The following is a 19,328-nucleotide window of genomic DNA, read 5'->3' as shown; positions in this document are numbered from 1 at the left end:
ATCATTATTTATGAAATGTAAGGGTAAGAAAATAATTTGGACTGGGTGAAGATTTTTCCTCTTACCCTTCAATTTTCTTCAAATAGTTATGTTATATTATTTTTTGAGCATGAAGAAGTCAACACATGGGTTGTATAAACACACACAGAAGAAAGAATGAAATCCTCACTGTGTAAGCTTATAGGAGGAGGAAGAGGAGAGGATATTTCTTAAATATTTTTATTTTCTTAAATATGTTTACCAGTAACTGATGATAATAAAAATTAAAAGTAAGCGGATCAAACTTATAGGGATTACTGTCTAGACCTTTTAAATAGCTGAAGGTGAAAGAGTACTATTCAAGCAAAATAAAATATACAACTTTAATTTTTACTTACAAACTACTTCTCAGAGAGTAGCCCCTATACACCCTCCCATTAGAATCAATAAGTACTTAATAAAAGTAGAGTTATTTGGCCCCATACCATAAAGCCTAATACATCTGTGGTTGGAACACATGTTAAACACTTGCCCAAAGGAAATCTCAATTCCCTTACATTTGAGAAAAAAACAATATAGTGTAGACATGAAAAAATAAGGAATATGTGAGGCTGAAAAAAAAACCCACAAAGCATTAATGAAACAGTTGTTATTAAAAAGAATCACCCTTTGCTTTGTTTCAATTGAAATAATTGTATCTTAGTGAGAGGTGCTCTCTCCCTAGTCACCTTTCCCTTCAAGGAAGATGAGCACTTATTTGTGCAGCATGGTGATGACTGCAGACGGGGGGTCATTTCAGAAGGTATGGAAACTGAAGGGAGGGGGCAGACATATTTGAACAGTTCATGTCCAACAGGGAAGCAGGCCTTATTTTTTTTTTATCTTCAAAATAGGTTTGTTTACAGGAAAAACTTCACTGTAAAACTACACCACACCCAGAAATTAGTCAGTAGTGACACTGAAAGGATTTTTCATTGACAGGTAGGTTTAGAGTTACGACACGTCTGGGCTACAAGGGTTTAACAAGCACTCATTTCTCTTTCAGCTAAGATCAGTGCTGTCCATAGAAAAAGCTGTAGTAAAATCTCATTGGGATAAGCCCTATGTGGATTCAGATTATGTATCTTGTAAAATGTATACCATCAAGCAAGTGAATACAATAAATAATCACTCTTCTAAGTGATTACTGTTATCACCCCTTTTAAAAGATAAGGTGGTGTGGTACAAATAAATGGTCCAGGCTCACTGTGGGATCTAGCACCTGCATTTGCGGTCTGGAAGTCCAGGTCCATTTACCTACAACAGAGTGTCTATCACAGGTGGTTACTGAAGGACTCTTCAGTCATTGGAGAGCCTGACAGAAGTGAAAAAAAATCCCCATATATCTACATGGATAAAATATAAATACATAGGTCAAGAGACAGACGATATGTAAAGCCAACATGAAATTGTCTACACATGTGCTGAGGTGAGGCTGGAGTATAATTTGACTTTCATGTATGGGTCTCTAAACATCTTTAAAGAATCCACTATCTTACTAATGTCTAAAATTTGTCTTCTATAAAATGAACATGTGACCTAATTTCCCCATTGTCTTAAAGGTGACTAGTGACTGTGAGCATAGCATTTAGATTACAATCACTGTTTTCCATAAATGAGTTCATCAGTTAAAATTAACCGTGACTGTCTTTTCTTCTGAAATAAAATTGGTCATTTTAAAGAGCGAACAATTTGAAATATCAGCACTGAGTTTTATACCCAAATTGGAAAGCATTCTATACTCAGCAGTTGTGGAATAGTTCTAAGATATTATGTGGAAAAATGGGTTCCATGGATGTTCAATGACTCTATCAGTGTTAGTGTTTTGAAGAACTATATTAATAGTTACTCAGGTTGGGTGGGGTGGTATTCAAGAAGCTGAGGCTGTAGGATTGTTTGGGTTCAAAAGTTCATGGACATCCTGGGCAATATAGTGAAACCTCAGCTCAACAAAACAGAATAAGATAGAATTCATTCCAACATATTTTCTGGGAGCTACTTAATTGAAGATAATGGGCAGGAAATGTAAATAATCTCACAAGTCTGAGATCAGTAGATTAGGGATCAGGAGGACTGAAGGCTGAGAATGAAAGTGGGCTGCAGAGGCGTTAAGACTTTATATCAGGACCTGCAAGCCTGACCTTTCTCCAGGTACATACATGGCTTGTGTGGGAGGGTGAGTTCTCGGGATTTTCAAATAGTAATTCTAAGATAATAAACTAGTTTCAGGGAAATCCAAAACACCACTGAAGCATCATTAAATTTTATCTTGCAAACGTTTCATCTGAAGATGTCAGATGACATATGTATTTTGAAGCTGAATAAGTAAACCCAGAGGGATTTTGCACTTTGTCTAAAGTTAAACTGTGAGTCAGCACATGACAAAATAATAATTGCTATCATTTGAGTAGACTATGCAACAGCTACCATCTTAAAACATTACTTGTGTTTAATCTTTATAACAACCCATGGTTATATTGTACCCATTCTACAGACCTGGAAATGGAGGCTCAGAGACGTATCATTGTTTTTCAATTGGTAATAAATGACAGAACTGAAAAGGAACACAGGTCCGTAAGACTCCAAAAACCTACGTTTTAATTGCAATACTGACCCATCTTTACTGGGCCTTTCTGTTCGTCTATGTGGGTCCTCTATGACCAGTTTAACTGTCTTACTGTGTTAAGAGATAGAAAAGCTGTACTTTGAAAGAATGATTCAGTTATCCAATAAACGTCCTCTAAAATTAGCCTCTGCAGCAGGAAACACGGAAATTCCATTCTACAAAGGGAATGGAGCAAGATTAACTAATTTGCATATGGCCACAGGAATAAGTGAGTCAGTCAGTACTAGAGATAGAATCTGACCTCCCAGTGCACCTGTGTACTGTGCATAGTTTAGGAGGAGAGATAGGTTAGTGTGGACTAACTACATGGCCCAGGAACTGTTGTTATGACTAATACTGTTATCACTTGAATAAAAACAAATGGCCCTCTTAAAAATTAACATCATACATTTATTATATACATGTTGATTTGAAATACCTACACATTATAGGATGGTTAAATTGAGCAAATAAACATGTACAGTACTTCACATAGATTATTATTTTTTAGTGAGAACAGGTAAAATCTACCCTCAGTACTTTTCATGCGTATGATTCATTGTTATTAAATGTAGTCGCTATGTGGTAGCTCTCTGGTGCTTATTCCTCCTGGTTAACTGAAAGTCTATTTTATAAAGTTAGACTGAATATTGAAAGCTTGTCAGTCCATATGTCATAAAATGCCAGGAGGACACATGCAGGGGGAATAAAAGATGGACAAAGATTCCAGCATAGATGTTGTCATTTGCTGCCTTCTAGCAATCCAGTGAGGCAACTAATTTTAATATTAGATGGCAGTACATACAGGGAAACTGAAGATTGGTAGGACTGAGTCTTCCAAATCTCTGAGTCAGTGATGGGTGGTGGAATTGAAGGTTTAACAGGCGTGTTCTAGCCCCAGCTCTGGGCTGTACTACCCTGTCTCTGTCATGCCAACAGCCTTGGATTCCTAAGTCCTACTTTGGCTAACCAGGGTTAATTTTCCTTGTCTTCTTAAAGAATTCATTCATCTTTGCATCTCAACTTTTCTAATCAAGAAAATTTCAAATCCAGTTAACTAATATACACCTATGACACTGTTAAACAGTCATTCAAACATGCAGTACAGTCAAGCCATTGTTAAGCACTTGGTCATTCATTTGCTACCTCTGGCTTTGGGAATTCAAAGAGCTCTAACACTTGCACTGTATACACCTTGGTTAATATGAGGTAGCTGTACGACTACTCAGAGCCTAGCACAGTATTGACCTCAAGATGGATGCTTTTCTGCGATTATTTTTTCAAACCTAATTGCTCTATGCCTAAAGTGGGTCTCCAGTATCAAGAAAAGAATTGCTGTGAATGGATTAGGACCAGGTATGGGAGGTTCCTCTGTCTTCCTTCCATAAACCCTCATGCACATGTGAGGCCACTCAAAGAGAAAATTAATTTCGTATTATGGAAGAAATAATGACAATGGCTGACAATCACTGAGTATTTAGTGTTTGCTTGGAAAAGTACCCGCACTTTTACAAATGTTTGCCATTTGATGTTGGAAGATTCTTATGAACTGGGTTATACTGTTGGTTCAATTTGTTGGTGGGAAAATGAAGACTCAGGGAGGCAAGCAACTTCCCCAGGGTCACCTAGCTATTGAAGGGTACTGTGAGACACAAACCCACGCTGTTCATAGCCAAAAAGCCCATGTCTTAATCTACCAGGTAAGAGAATGGAAACCATTAGCTTGAAGTTTCAGAGCTTGTAACAGGAGATTATTATTATTATTTTTGAATATATAGAATAAATGATTTTCTTAGGGTCTTTAAAATACATGTGAGCGTTTAAAGGAGAATTTACAATAGTATAGAGATTTCAAAGTAAAATGATCTGAATATAATGCATCAATAATCACATTGAATGTATGTGGTCTAAATCAGTGGTTCTCAACATTCCTAAAGCTGCGGCCCTTTAATAGAGTTCCTCATGAAGTGGTGACTCCCAATCATAAAATTAATTTTGTCGCTACTTCATAACTTTAATTTTGCTACTGTTATGAATAATAATGTAAATATCTGATGTGCAGGATAGTCTTAGGTGACCCCTGTGAAAGAGTTGTTTGATTGCCAAAGGGGTTGCGACTCACAGGTTGAAAACCGCTGGTCTAAATACTGAAAGATTGGGCTGAAGGGGAACTCAGTGGGTAGAGGCACTGTGCCAAGCCTGGTGTCCTGAGTTTAATTCCCAGGACACACATAATAGAAGGAAAGCACTGAGTTCTGGGAGTTGTCCTCTGATCTCCATACGCATGGTGTGTATACTCTTCCCTGCAAATGAGCAAATGTAATTTTAAAAATGTAAATGCCTTGCATCCCTGGGATGAAGCCTACTTGATCAACAACTCTGAGATACCACCTTATGCCTGTCAGAATGGCTAAGATCAAAACCACTGAAGACAGCTTATGCTGGAGAGGATGTGGAGCTAGGGGAACTCTCTTCCACTGCTGGTGGGAATGCAAGCTTGTACAACCACTTTGGAAATCAATATGGCGCTTTCTTAGAAAATTGGGAATCAATCTCCCCCAAGATCCAGCTATACCACTCTTGGGCATATACCCAAGGAATGCTCAATCATATCATAAGAGCACTTGCTCAGCTATGTTCATATCAGCATTGTATGTAATAGCCAGAACCTGGAAACAACCTAGATGCCCTTCAACTGAAGAACGGATAAATAAAATGTGGTACATATACACAATGGAATACTACTCAGCAGAGAAAAACAGTGACATCATGAGGTTTGCAAGCAAATGGATGGATCTAGAAAAAAATCATCCTGAGTGAGGTAACCCAGACTCAGAAACACAAACATGGTATGTACTCACTCATAGGAAGATACTAGATGTGGAACAAAGATGACTGGACTGCTACTCACATCACCAGGGAGGCTACCTGGAAAACAGGACCCCAAGAAAGACACGGGGATTGCCCAATGACGGAGAAATGGATGAGATCTACATGAACAGCCTGGACATGAGTGGGGGAAATGAAGGGCGAGGGTCGAGGGAAAGAGAGCTTGGGGGAGCGGGAGATCCCTACTGGATCAAGAACAGAGTGGGAGAACAAGGAATAGGAGACCATGGTAAATGAAGACCACATGAGAATAGGAAGAAGCTAAGTGCTAGAGAGGCCCACAGAAATCCACAAAGATACCCCCACAATAGACTGCTGGCAATGGTCGAGAGACAGCCCGAACTGACCTACTCTGGTGATGGGATGGCCAAACACCCTAATTGTTGTGCTAGAAACCCCATCCAATGACTGAGGGATCTGGATGCAGAGATCCACGGCTAGGCCCTGGGTGGATCTCTGGGAGTCCAATTAGCGAGAAAGAGGAGGGTTTATATGAGTGAGAATTGTTGAGACCAAGATTGGATAAAGCACAGAGACAAATAGCCAAACGAACGGAAACACATGAACTATGAACCAATGGCTGAGGGACCCCCAACTGGATCAGGCCCTTTGAATGGGTGAGACAGTTGATTGGCTTGATCTGTTTGGGAGGCATCCAGGCAGTGGGACCAGGTCCTGTGCTCATTGCATGAGTTGGCTGTTTGAAACCTGGGGCTTATGCAGGGTTGCTTGGCTCAGCCTGGGAGGAGGGGACTGGACCCACCTGGACTGAGTCTACCAGGTTGATCTCGGTCCTTGAGAGAGGCTTTGCCCTGGAGGAGGTGGGAATGGGGAGTGGGCTGGGGGGAAGGGGAGAGGGACGGGAGGGGGGAGAACAAGGGAATCCATGGCTGATATGTAGAACTGAATTGTATTGTAAAAGAAAAGAAAAGAAAAAAAATACTGCTGAAAAAAAATAAAATATAAAAATGTAAATGTGAATACATGCTGAAAGAGATTTTTCAGATGAGATTAAGGAGAAAAAGAAGACCTATTTTTCTTCTAGAAGGAACCCACTCTAAATATGATAATATAGAAAAGTTAAACATTTGATAGGGAACCCAAATATCAAGCAAACACTAATCAAAAGCTATATGTAAGTATGTATATTAATCTTAGAAAAAGCAGACTTTAGAATAAGGAAAATGATTGGGCATAAAAGGCTAAACTGACCAAAAAGATAGCAGTCCAGAATGTGTTTACTCCTGTTACAGAACAGAGGTTCAGATAAATAAAACAGACAGTGCTGAAGGGTAAAACAGGCAAATCCACAGTTATTCCTGGAGGTATCAACTCTTCCCTATCACGATATGACAGAACAAGCTGACAGAAACTCAGGTAAGAGACAGAGAACCTGAAAACTGAAACGATTGAACCTTATTGACCCATAAGCAAACCCTCTACCCCAAAAAAAGGCAGAGTACCAATTCTTCTCAAAGGCACAGGGAAAACCTACCATGATAGACTCTACTGTGGGCCATAAAACAAAGGGCAGTAAAGTGCCCTAGAATGAACAGTAATGGGCATGGTGGCTTGAAGGGAACGTTGTGGGGGATGGCCAAGGGCTGCAGTGAGAGGAAAGGGGTTATCAGATTGCAGCTGTGGCCACCATTAGATCATGGCCAGGCAAGATAACAGCCAGGGGGATTAATCTTCAAAACCCTCATCTTTGACCATGTGCTGTAACAAGGAGATTCTTAATTGGGACTTTGCTGTTTTGGAATGTTACTACTAAATTTATTATTTGTATTTCAGAAATTACACCACTAGTAGAAGACATTAAATAAAAATGTTCTCTTTTTTCTGATACAGAATCTTCCAGAAAGTTACTAACCATCCATCTTGAGGTTCTTTTTTCCTAAATATGACATGAAATGGTAATTACTTTACCACAAGTACATCGCAGTCATATCAGACTTAACTAGGAACCGCAGGGTAAGAATAACAACAGATTATGTCAGAAATTTCATTTTGTTTAGTGTAAAACAGGTCTGGAGGCTGGCGGCTGTGGGAGGAGAAGGTGATAATTAGGTATCTAGGCTCTTTTTATAATGGTGCTCTACCAAAATTAGCACATATTTTCTAAAGCAGGAATTAATAAGGAACTAATAAGGATACTAATAACTAATAAGGATAATAATGTGTTATGACATACAAGTCAGGGGTCTAGTAGATTTATTTGGTGTCTACTCATTCATATGATGAGTTTCCTCCGTCTTTCTCCTTCTCTCCTTTTGTGGTACTGAGGATTGGATCTAGGGCTTCAAACATTCTAAGCATTTGCATTTGACCACTCGGCTGTCTCTTCAGACTTCATTTTATTTTTTAAAGTTAGAGACAGGGTTTCATTAAGTTTTTCAGGCTAGCTTCTGCGTATTTGGAATTACAGGCCTATGTGATCAGACCTGGCTTCAAATGGTGGCTCATATCAGTAAAGAACACATTTATTCTGCAGGTTGTCATGTCCCCTAGATAATTATCAAGGATTTATTTATTAAGGAAAAAGACAAATCTTTGAGATAGGTATCTAGAAGTCTCTACTTCCAGCAGAGTGATAAAGAGAAAGCAGGGGTGGGGATGGGTGGGAGATACCTGACTCTAAAGTTCGGAAGCTGAGTCACAGCTATAGATTTGGTAGCCATGAGTATCTAGATATAAATTAAAGTCATGGATGCTGCTAATTATAATTACTGGGTTCTTCTGATTAGAATCCTTCCCTTGTAATTTCAGGGTATTGATGTACATGGAAAAAAAATCTATCTTATTTTAATAAGAATTTGAGGATATTAATGTGTTATTATTAAAATGCTAATACTTTGAAACATAATCGAGTGTGTAATGATCTACTTCACAAATCTTTCAATAAATTTGAAATTTAAATTTTAGTCCACCTATGTTACAGGTTACTATTTGTATCAAGACACTTATTAATTAGGTAAATTTACTTTGAACAAATCATATAAAGATAAATAGGGTCCATAATTTTCTAATTACATGCTTATTGCTAAAATAATTCAAACAAGGTTTCAGCATGCACAGGAGTTTGTACATTGTTTGGGGAATCCTTGGTGATGGGTTACTCTGCTTTCCTGGAAAATGGTGCCTAGAGCACAGGGCATAGCTTGTGTTCCACCTGCCAATCCCAATTTTAAGCTTTATCAGGGCATAACTTAGAAAATTTCAAAACCAGTTTAGACAGCAAATAATTAAAACAAGAAGCTTTTCACAGATTTGATACTTAATTGATCTTTGTCCATGCAATATTTTCAGGGGCTTTTATTTTGAATTGATGGAAAACACAATTTACGGTAGCTTAAAAAACATTGACTAGTAGAGAAGTGGTAAAAATGAAAGATAAAAGTTTCTTAATGTCCCTCTTACACCTGTTTCCTAAAATTAAAGCTATTGGTAAAATCAGGAAAAGATGACTTATAGTCTCTTAAGTCTCTTAGCTTGCTGCAAATTAGGTCAAATTTTCTGATATTGTAGTCAACAGAAAAGCAGTACATTTGAAATATTATATGAAGACTGATTAATACATTGAAGATTGCTTTTAATGTTGCTAAACATTATTTCTGGATTATGTGAGATAGTTAGCATTAATTTTGATTGATCTAAAAAAGGCACTAAGGTAAATTTCTATGTATTCCCTTGATTCTCAAGAAAATAGAGCATATGACATCATACTGCAAGAGGCTGGCTGGGATGCATGCACTACTATGGTGTTGAATATTCATTCAGATTTCTGTTCCAAGTAAGATTAAGATCCAGGTCACTTGTCTTCAAGTTCACTGCCAGTTCACCTTGTCAATCAAGCTCTCCCAGGGGGACTGAATTCAAAAGTCTAAATGGAGATTTGGTAGAAACATAGGAACATTACAGAAAGTGTTTGAATGTCTGAAGCTCCGTGTTAGCAGCGAAGGGAGGTTTCCAGCTCAGATTCCTCACCCTTCTTTCCATATCCCCCTCCACACACAGTAGCATAGGCATGCCTGATAATTCTTGCCCCACCCCACTTTAGAGGTACAGTCTCCCAGCTTTGGCTGCCATGGCATGCTTTGTTTGTCCTGCTGTAGCCAACTGTGACTTTTAAAGTTCCCCCATGACAATTTATTATCTTGAATAGAAGAGTATGAGGAAAGTAAACATTGGTGGTACTAAAGCTTACAATAGATCAACATCTGTATAATCCTATACCTAACTATTCAATGACACATTTTTAATTTTTTGCCTCATTTATCCATAATTATAAATTTCTAGAGGTAGGGCAAAATGTCAACATGCATGCCAATTTGTGGCAACCTAAGTTGTAGCCTATAGGGTTGAGAAGTTTATAATGACATTGATGGCAGGGTCATATAGATCAGATCAAGTCCCCACTGTGGAGTCACTACTAGCATTTACGTAAAACATCTATCAAAGTCTGATGCTACCACTTGCAATCTTGCCAGAATTACTGTAAAGAAATATCACCTGAGTTTTGTGGTTGGTTAAATACTCTAGGGCTTGCCTAAGTTAATAGTTAATATATTATAGGGTTTTCTGTTAAAGTAACTTCTTAGAATTTGTTTATCAAACAATATGATATTTTTAAAGCCTACTTTTATGCCTATTATTCCAATAATCTTTAGCTATTTTATAATATGATAGTGTTTCTAAAACCATTCCAGTAATAATTATGAAAGCCTGGTCAAATCTTTTTTAAATTTAAATTTGTATTCTTTACATATATTACATTCTGACTGCAGTTTCCCCTACCTCCACTCCTCCAGTACCCCCTACTCCCTGAAACTCCCCTCTTAACCAGATCCACTCCTTCTCTATTTCCCTTAAAAAAAAAGGCAGGCCTCCCAGGGATATCAGCTGAATATGGCATAACAAATCACAGTAAGGCTAGGCACAAACCCTCATATCAAGGCTGGATGAAGCAACGCAGTAGGAGGAAAAGGGTCCCAAGCGTAGGCAAAAGAGTTAGAGGTAGCCTCTATTCCTGCTGTTAGGGGCCCCACAAGCACACCAAGCTAACAAACATGCAGAGGACCTAGCTCAGACCCGTGCTGGATCCCTGTTGTCATCTCAGTCTCTGTGAGTCCCTGTGAGCCCTGCTTAGTTGATTCTGTGGGTCATGTTCTCATGGTGTCCTCACTGGTCAGATATTTTTAAAACTGATTGAAGGGCTTTGTGTCTGAATGGTTTAATATAGCCCCTTTCCTGTCAAATTACTTTTAATGAACTGTTATTGACACTGCCAGTATTGAGGGAAATAATAAGAGTGTTCTGCAGCTCTTTTTGTTTAGATGTTAATAATAGAGACTGAAGTTAATTATATTGCACAGCATGCTTTTTATGAAGGCCTAATAATGGTGTTGCTGAACACTTGTGCTGCTTTTTCCTTATGGATGCCGAAAAGAAGATATCAGATCAGAATTTGCTTTTTTTTTTTTTCTCTCTCTGTTTGGGGGATGTCTTCTAGAAACCTACCAGTGTTGTGGCATGACTCAAGAAAATGTCTGTATGCAAATACTTCCAGTACTATTTCCATTTTATATTTTTTACTTATTTTGCCTTCTTCTTCCATCCACAAATTTAATTTAGTAGCAAGAGCAACAACAACCCTCTCTCTCTCTCTCTCTCTCTCTCTCTCTCTCTCTCTCTCTCTCACACACACACACACACACACACACACACACTTTTAGATGTCATCTTAAATCAGTTTGGTACAATGTGGGAGACAAAAATATTTATGATAAGAACACTTATAGAGCAATTACCCAACATAGGTCTTAAATTAATCCCCAAAGCTAGAAATAAAAGCAGTTTTCTGAGACGCCATTGAGATACAGAAGGAGTTGGACACACAGAATGGGAGAGAGGTAAAATCCATGTGGCAGAACGTAGATGAATAAAAATATGGGTTAGTTTAAGTTATAAGAGCTAGTGGGACAAGCCTAAGCTAATGGCAAAGCTTTCATAATTAATATCTCTGTGTCATTATTTGTGACCTGACGGCCCAAAAGAAAAATCAAACTACATGACACCATCACACAGACATACATGCAGGCAAATAAAATAATAAATTTTTTAAAAAGAAAAAAACTGTTTTCTTTTATTTGTATTGATGCTATAAAATAAAATAGAAATAGTTGTATGACAACTAGTGATATTCTTGTTTTAGTTGCAATTTCTTTATGAGAATTATTAGTAATTATCATATTTCAATACAAATAATAAGATGATTCTCAGATATTTCAAAGATGAGATCTGCACATCAACGAATAAAATAGAAATAGATTTTTTTTGCAATTTTATAAGAATAATTTGCTTGAATTTCTTCTTAAAAATTAACAATGGCAGCTAGAAAGACAATTCAACAGTTTAGAGCATTTATTGCTCTTGCAGAGGACTCAGGTTCAGTTTCCAGCCCCACACTGTAGCTCATGACCATCTGAAACTCTATAGACCTGATGCCCTGTCTGGTCTCCATAGGCACCAGGCAAACAAGTGGTACTCATGTTTGCATGCAAGCAGTCCACTAATACATTAAGAGATAGCAATAAAAACATACTACTCGTCTCAGTGTTACTATTGCTGAGATGAAATACCATGACCAAAACCAACTTGAGAAGGAAAAGGTTTATTTCACTCACAGTTCTCTACAACAATTCATCATCAAAGCAGGGAGGAGGAGAACTCAAGCAAGGCAGAAACCTGGAGGCAGGAACTCACGCAGAGGCCATGGAGGGGTCTGCTTACTGGCTTGTTCCCCATGCCTTGCTCAGTCTGCTCTTTTATAGATCCCTGGACCACCAGCCCAGGGATGCCACCACCCACAATGGCTTGGACTTCTCAGCTCTTAGAAAAATGCCCTGCAGCCAGTACTTATTAGAGGCATTTTCTCAATTGAGGTTTCCTCCTTTTATATAATTCTAGTTTATGTCAAGTTGATATAAAATTAATAAGCACACTACTTATGTCTATGTATACCTTTTACTTTGTTTTTCCCTTGGGTACTTACGTAATTTTGTTTTAGAGATATCAGAAGGAGTAAAAAATCAGTGTCCTAACAATACATGGTTTACTCAAAATATAATGCAGCTGAAGCACCCATTTGCATGGGTGAAAAAAGCAGGCACAATCATGTAAGCCAGAGGTTCTCAACCTTCCTAGTGCTGAGACCCTTTAATGTAGTTCCTCATGTTGTGGTGACTCCAACCATAAGACTATTTTGTTGCTACTTCATAACTGTATGTTTGCTACTGTTATTAATCATAATGGAAATATTTGATATGCAGGATATCTGATGTGCAACCCCCAAAGAGGCCTCAACCTACAGGTTGAGAACCACCACTGTAAGCTAAGCTGGTGTCAAACACATGGTAAACACCAAGCAAATGTTAGTTGATGTGTTGCTATTTTATTTTACTTTTGGCTTTCTGAGACAGGATTTCTCTGTGTGCTCTTGGCTGTCCTAGAACTGGTTCTGTAGAACAAGTGAGCCTTGAACTCAGAAGTCTGCCAGTCTCCGCTTCCTGGGTGCTGGAATTAAAGTGTGTACCACCACACCAAGCCTGCTTTTTTATTTTTTAATTAAAAAATTTAATGTGTGCACTCATGGGTGGTGTACGTGTGTGGAGGTGTGCATGCTCATAAGTGTGCATCTGTTGGGGCCAGAGGTCTACATCAGGTGTCTTCCTGTTGTAGAATATTAGTTAAAGATGTGTTACATTTGTGTAATGATGCAAAGATGGGTTGCATTCTTTTACATTGCATTTGTTTAACTCTGTGAGGGTGTGTTACTTTGCCTGTCTTGGCCTAATAAACACCTGATTGGTCTAATAGAGGCTTTCCGAAATAGCAGTTATTCTTAACAAGGTCTGACTTGCCTTTCCTTGTCTTCAGTATCTCAAGTTGTTTCCTGGTACTAAGGTGGACTTCGAGTTCATTGAGAAAGATCAAATACTGTAGTGGGTAGCCATTCCAGCTTTGATCTGGAAGTTCCAACCCCCATTGAGACTTTGGCAACTGTCACGCCTACAAGGCAGGTCCTGATGGTGATCTTGGCTGACTGCAGCTTGCTGGAGTCGAGATGGCGGGAGCCTGAGCTTGAACTCAGGAGGTGGGGGAGTGCCTCTTTCGCTGGTCTCAGGGCTAAGAACTGTGTAGGTGTTCCCTGGTTATATGGAACTTTGCAGGCGGGTTTAGGTACCCGCTAGCTGGGGAGGAGGCTGAGGGTGGGAGCCACCCAGGCCTTTGGAATTTGCCCCACGATGGGCGCCAGATATTGGTGAAATTATTAAGGCCACTCCACATAGTTAAAAGGAGATTTATTTAATGGCGTAACTTACAAATTAAGGGATAGGTAGGTCTCAGGGTCTGGGGAAGGTGTATCGCAGTCCAGCGGTATTCTCTGGAGCTCTGCTTGGCCGTCCAGGATCCCAGAACAGAGAGAGAGAGCGCTGGCCCATCCAGATCTTGGGTGTCCAGGCGCCTCCCTTGGCCCCGCCTTGTAGGCGTGACAGTTGCCGAAGTCTCAGTGGGGGTTCGAACTTCCAGATCAAAGCTGGAATGGCTACCTACTACAAAATACCATAGTGTGGTATTGAAAAATGAGTTTTTTGCAACTTGATTTAGTCAACTTTGCTTCAGTTCCTGAAGAATGAGCAACTCTTGAGCATGGGATAAGAATGCATACAGACAGATGAGGCTCAGGCTTATCCCCAGGAAGGTACAAAGACAAACAAATGAAACTAACAAAAATTCAAAAAAAAAGATGTCAATATGATGCTCAGGATGAAAAGAGCAACCAGAGCAGAGAATTTTTAAATCATCTCCTAAATATACAAAAGCATTTTATGGGTGTGAGCAAAGGATAGGCTCTAAGATACTCTACATGGGAGGCAATAGGAAGAGCTTGCTAAAAGAAGCAGTGTGGGGTTTAAGCAGGTTAAGTCATTGTCCATAGCATTTGTAGAAAGACAGTTTACTAGAACAGAGAGTGTTTCAGACTAGGGAGCTGGAAGAGAAAACTGTTATCAAGCTGTGAGTCAAATACTGGTGGGAATTTCCCAAGCAAGTTCATTGGCAGCAGAGTAGGGGACAGATTTGGCAGGACTCCAGATCATTAGTGTTGACTTGTAGGCTATCCATTAAACAGCCACAGCAAACTATAGGGATCCAATCTGATTCATGGTTTGCTTTTATATGGTGTTTTAACTAAGAACAGTTTTTACACTTTTAAATAATTGAAAGCAAACTGGAAAAGATCATAAACTATTTTGACAGAACATATTTAAGTATCGGTCTCTAGATATGAAAACGTACCAGGACACAGCTGTGCCCCACATGGATTCTGTATTGTCTGTGGCTGCTTTAGGACACAGTGACAGAACTGAGTAGCTGTAGCAGAGAACCTACAGCCTAGAAAACAGAAAGATCTATCACTTTAACCTTCACCCAAAAGCTGGCTAGACTCTGGCTGAAGAAGCTGATGATCATTCTTCAGGGTCACCAAGTTATGGACACCAGGAACATGCTTGTGAGAGCAGCGGGACTGGACTGAGCTGCCGAGGTGTGGGAACTGACGTCAGCGCGGCTTATCATCAGGGAGAACGAACAAGAAATTTGAGAACCACTGTTACTCTAAACACGGTGCTGACTGTGCTAAGTAGCCGCCTGTTCTGACAAGCTCTCCTCACAAACATCGCACTCCTTGCATAATCGCCCACAGCATGCCAGCAGGCCTGCTTGCTGTTCTGCTTCTCCTGCTCCCTCACATTTCCTTCTCACTGGCTTTCTTTCTTTCTTATTTTTTTAAGGTACTGCTCTAAAAATGACGTATTAAGAAGTGAAGTGAACAACACAATGTTGGGTCTATTCCTTGTCTCTCAGCAACTTAAAGCCAGTCAATTGTATCTGTACCTTAACACCTATATTTACTCAATTTCTCTCTAATTATACATTTCCCCAAATGACAAGAAAAATTAGAGAGCAATGTGGCGATTTGAACTTGTTGAAGGAATTAGAATTCAAAAAGTCTTCCTGAGGGTGAATTTAGGCGAATTAAGCTAAGTTTTAGAGGAGCAAAGAAGTGTTTGGATAGGATACCTGATACAGAACACGCACTTGACACAGGAACAACAACTGATATGAGAAATAGATTTATTTCTCTGTTTTATGGATGTTTTTAGAGCACTCTCTAACCATATTTACTTTGGAGCAGTTTAGAACTGAATGACTTGCTGAGGGAAAAAGGTAGCTAAGAAATAATAAATTATACCTTAATAAAGGGAAAAAGGAAGCCAAGTCAATTGGCATGAAAACCAATGCTATAGATTGGAAAAGGAAGATACAGTGCTTCAAATGGCATATGTCTTGGTATTGTGGGCATCAATACTACTATTAATAATTTAAATGATTATGATAAATGCTACTAATATTTGTATTTTTTTCACGTTGGCATTCAATGTAATAAAATGACTTAATATTTTTATTGCCATAGAGCTCACCAGGTTAGGAGTGGGGAATAACAGCCTTGTTTTTCGTATAGAGAAAACATGAGAGAGTTGTGCGTCTACTGGGATAAAGAAGTTGGTGGCCGCACGCAGAAATACACTCTCAAAATTGTTCGTCTACATTGCTTTGACTGGATTCTCTCTATCTTTGTCCCATGATATCCCTCTTGCCCCCTAACACCAAAGAAAGCATGCCACTCAGATATTGCAGGGATCAGGGAAGGAAGCCAGAGTGGTACCTTAGCACGGTAGTGAAAAGAAGTACACACACACACCCCAGACCTGATCTTCCTCAGTCATTTTTAATTCTTTATAAGCTCTCTTTATTGTTTTTCTTTTCTTTCTCTTCTCCGTTTAATTCAAAAGACTATTATTTAAAGAATCTGTCATAAAACTAAGGCATGCTTGGATTCAAATGAAAGTTTTGTTCATTTCTTATTCTACTTCTTCCTGCTAATAATTCAGCACCTCCTATGTTTTTATTATGCATACACCATATAATTATCTTAAAGATTAGAATATACAATACATCTCATTCATATCATCATCATTTTTTTTGCTAACTGGATAATTGGCCACTTTCATGTTAATACAAGCAGATTTACAGTCAACAACTTAGTAAGTGCTTTGCTTGGATTTCTGTCTGGATTAAAAAAGTCACTGTTAAACAAATACACCTTATATTTCATATCTCAGCATTGTAACCATATATTGTTGACCATTCTATCCTGAATTCTATATATGCAAATTTATATTTTTTTTATCTGGCATGCACAGACATTTGTTGAAAAACCTTCCCTCCCTGTATCGACCCCAAAGTCTTGCTTACGTCTGCTATATGCATCTCCTGTCTTCTGCAGCAGATGAATAGCAAGCATTCAGAGATAGATGGAACAGGAATAAGACTGGGGAGCTCCTTGGGCACAAGTGCGCATGGAAAAATAAGCACCTCATGGAAAAGTATTTTTATGTTATAGTAATTGCCATTCTAGGAACAGGTGTTTGTAACACTACTCAAGGGAGAACTGGAGATCAAAGAGGTCAGAGAGAGAACACTGAAGTTTCCATGGCTACCATCCCATGGGAAAATCATAACAAGAAAGAAGGGAAACAAATAGGGTCCCTTGGGTCTAGACACTATATCCCATAACCATCAGCTGGGACAAGAAGATGGTAACACCAATTTTCCCTACTCAGTGTCCAGGCACAAAGATGTAATGATGCTGCTGCAAGATCAATGCCATAATATTTCCTGATGGTCCTATACCAAACAATGATTTCTCTTTATTTTTATAAGTAGAAAGTATTTATTGCAAAGGCTTTGCAGTTTGCAAGAAGCTTCCTGCACTCACTGGGGTATTGCAGACAGGAGGGGTGTCCTGTGCCTTATTGATAGGTGGAGAAACAGCATTGGAATGGTTTAGAACTGAGTCAGAGCTGGTAATGAAAATGCTGGAAGTATAATTCTCTTTCATGGGATTCAATACCCAGAATTCCTCCACCAGGACATTACATTCTCTCCATCTTCCATGTATTGGACGAGTAGCATTATAGAAAGAAAGAAGCCCATTTATAGACATGAGAAATAGCTAAATAAAAAAATAGTAGCATTATAGCCCAAAGCCTTACCAAGCAGGGACTTTATTATTATTTTTTAGTATTTGAATATTCTTACCAACTAGAATATATAACCTGAATGGTTGGCAATTTAATCAACCAAACAAAAGCCTGCTCTACCATCAGGTGTTAGGACTGTGCTTTGAGGGAAAGATGATGTCACATGGAAAGAGCTCCCAAAACATCATGGAAGCTTATTGGTAAATATTAGCTCAAACACTAGGGTTTTTAGGAGGCCTTCTATAATCTTTTCCATGTACCCTTAAGGTTAGGTTTGGAATTTAATCGTAAAATTAGAAGGCAAGTAGAATTAGATCTGCGGCGTGTTATGCAGTTTAAGCTTTACTCTGTTTTATAAGCTATTTAAAGTTCTACTGCCTAGAAACAAACGTTAAATGTATAGCTCTACAACACTCTACTCTGTAGCTCATACAGTGTTTGTTGGACATAGGATAGCTAACTTGTACAGAAGCCCTGTGTACAAGCCCGGCACTATTCTCATTATTATGTAGAACTTGTGTTTAGTCCCTACAAATAATCCTATGATATAGGGACCACTGCTATCATTTTTGTTTTGTAAATAAAGAAACTAAGGCATGAAAGAGTCAAATTATTTGCCCAAGTTCGGGTAGTCAGAACCAGGATTTGTCTCAGCAGCTGGGAACCAAGGCAGCACATTGCCATCTGAATGTTCAATGTTCCTAACTTGCCTAAAGTGTAGATGAAGCATGTACTGCCACCTAATCCTTCTGTTTACTTCTTTCCTCAGGTCACCTGTGGTGAGAGCCAGGAAGAGAACTTGTGTAGAGCCCTGGGTTATTGGCCTCATCTCTTTTTTATCCCTGATTGTCCTTGCTGTGTGTATTGGACTCACTGTTCACTATGTCAGATACAGTAAGTATGAGATGCCATGGTGTCACGTGTTTTGCTCCAGCTGTTTCCTCATGGAACTTCCTGTTTTGACTTGCCTCGGGGTTGTTTCTTCATCACTTTGATTTATTTGCGTAGCTAAGAACACTTTGACTGCTTTGTTTTTCATTTTAATCTCCACAAACCAAGGAGGATTCATTCTTCCATCTTTAAGGGAACAGTGCTTCCTGCTAGGAATAGAATGCTACTTTTCATAATAGCTGATAAGTGATAAAGGGATCTTAAGTAGGGGAAGACCACAGGTTACCTAGAATACAATGTCTTGAGTTAGCTGAGGTCACAGGACAACAACCTTATTTAAAAAAAAAATCTAGTTCATCAAAATCTTAACATTCTAATGAGTGAATTAGACAATGAAATATCATGGAAGGCTAAGTTCTATTCTGTACTAAGTAAGTTGGAAAGGCGTTGCAATGGTGGATTATTAAATAAGTGCCCATGTTATTTAAAATCTCATCTTCGAATGTTAGTGATGACAGAGGACAAGATATGCTGAGGTTAATTATGAGGAGGTTCACTTTGTGGTTATGAGGTCTCTCACTGCCAGATGAACTGTTAGCTGCTGTTATTAAGAAGGTACCCAGGGGACTACAGAGCTCTTCTTCCAGGATGTAACAACCCTTCTGAAGTTTCCCTGTTCTGTGCTTTGGGTTTTAATTAGTTGACTCAACTATGACATCTTAGTTTAATATCTCCCTGAGTGACTAGATTATGTTTTG

General features: G+C 38.9%; 1 protein-coding gene across 1 annotated transcript in view; it reads left to right on the top strand.

Annotated features, from left to right (window-relative positions):
* The first annotated feature begins 6,861 nt into the window (after window positions 1-6,861).
* The window catches only part of LOC131920424 (transmembrane protease serine 11E), a 37,803-nt gene continuing 25,336 nt past the window's right edge, over window positions 6,862-19,328 (top strand). Inside the window, exons 1-3 of the mRNA XM_059274757.1 lie at window positions 6,862-6,889; window positions 15,054-15,225; window positions 18,449-18,573. Coding sequence (XP_059130740.1) covers window positions 6,862-6,889; window positions 15,054-15,225; window positions 18,449-18,573 — 325 coding nt within the window. The remainder of the gene's footprint in view (window positions 6,890-15,053; window positions 15,226-18,448; window positions 18,574-19,328) is intronic.

The sequence above is a fragment of the Peromyscus eremicus genome, chromosome 10 (assembly GCF_949786415.1).
Source record: "Peromyscus eremicus chromosome 10, PerEre_H2_v1, whole genome shotgun sequence".
NCBI lineage: Eukaryota > Metazoa > Chordata > Mammalia > Rodentia > Cricetidae > Peromyscus > Peromyscus eremicus.
Note: the sequence above shows the minus strand (reverse complement) of the source record. Positions and strands in the feature narration are given on the sequence as shown.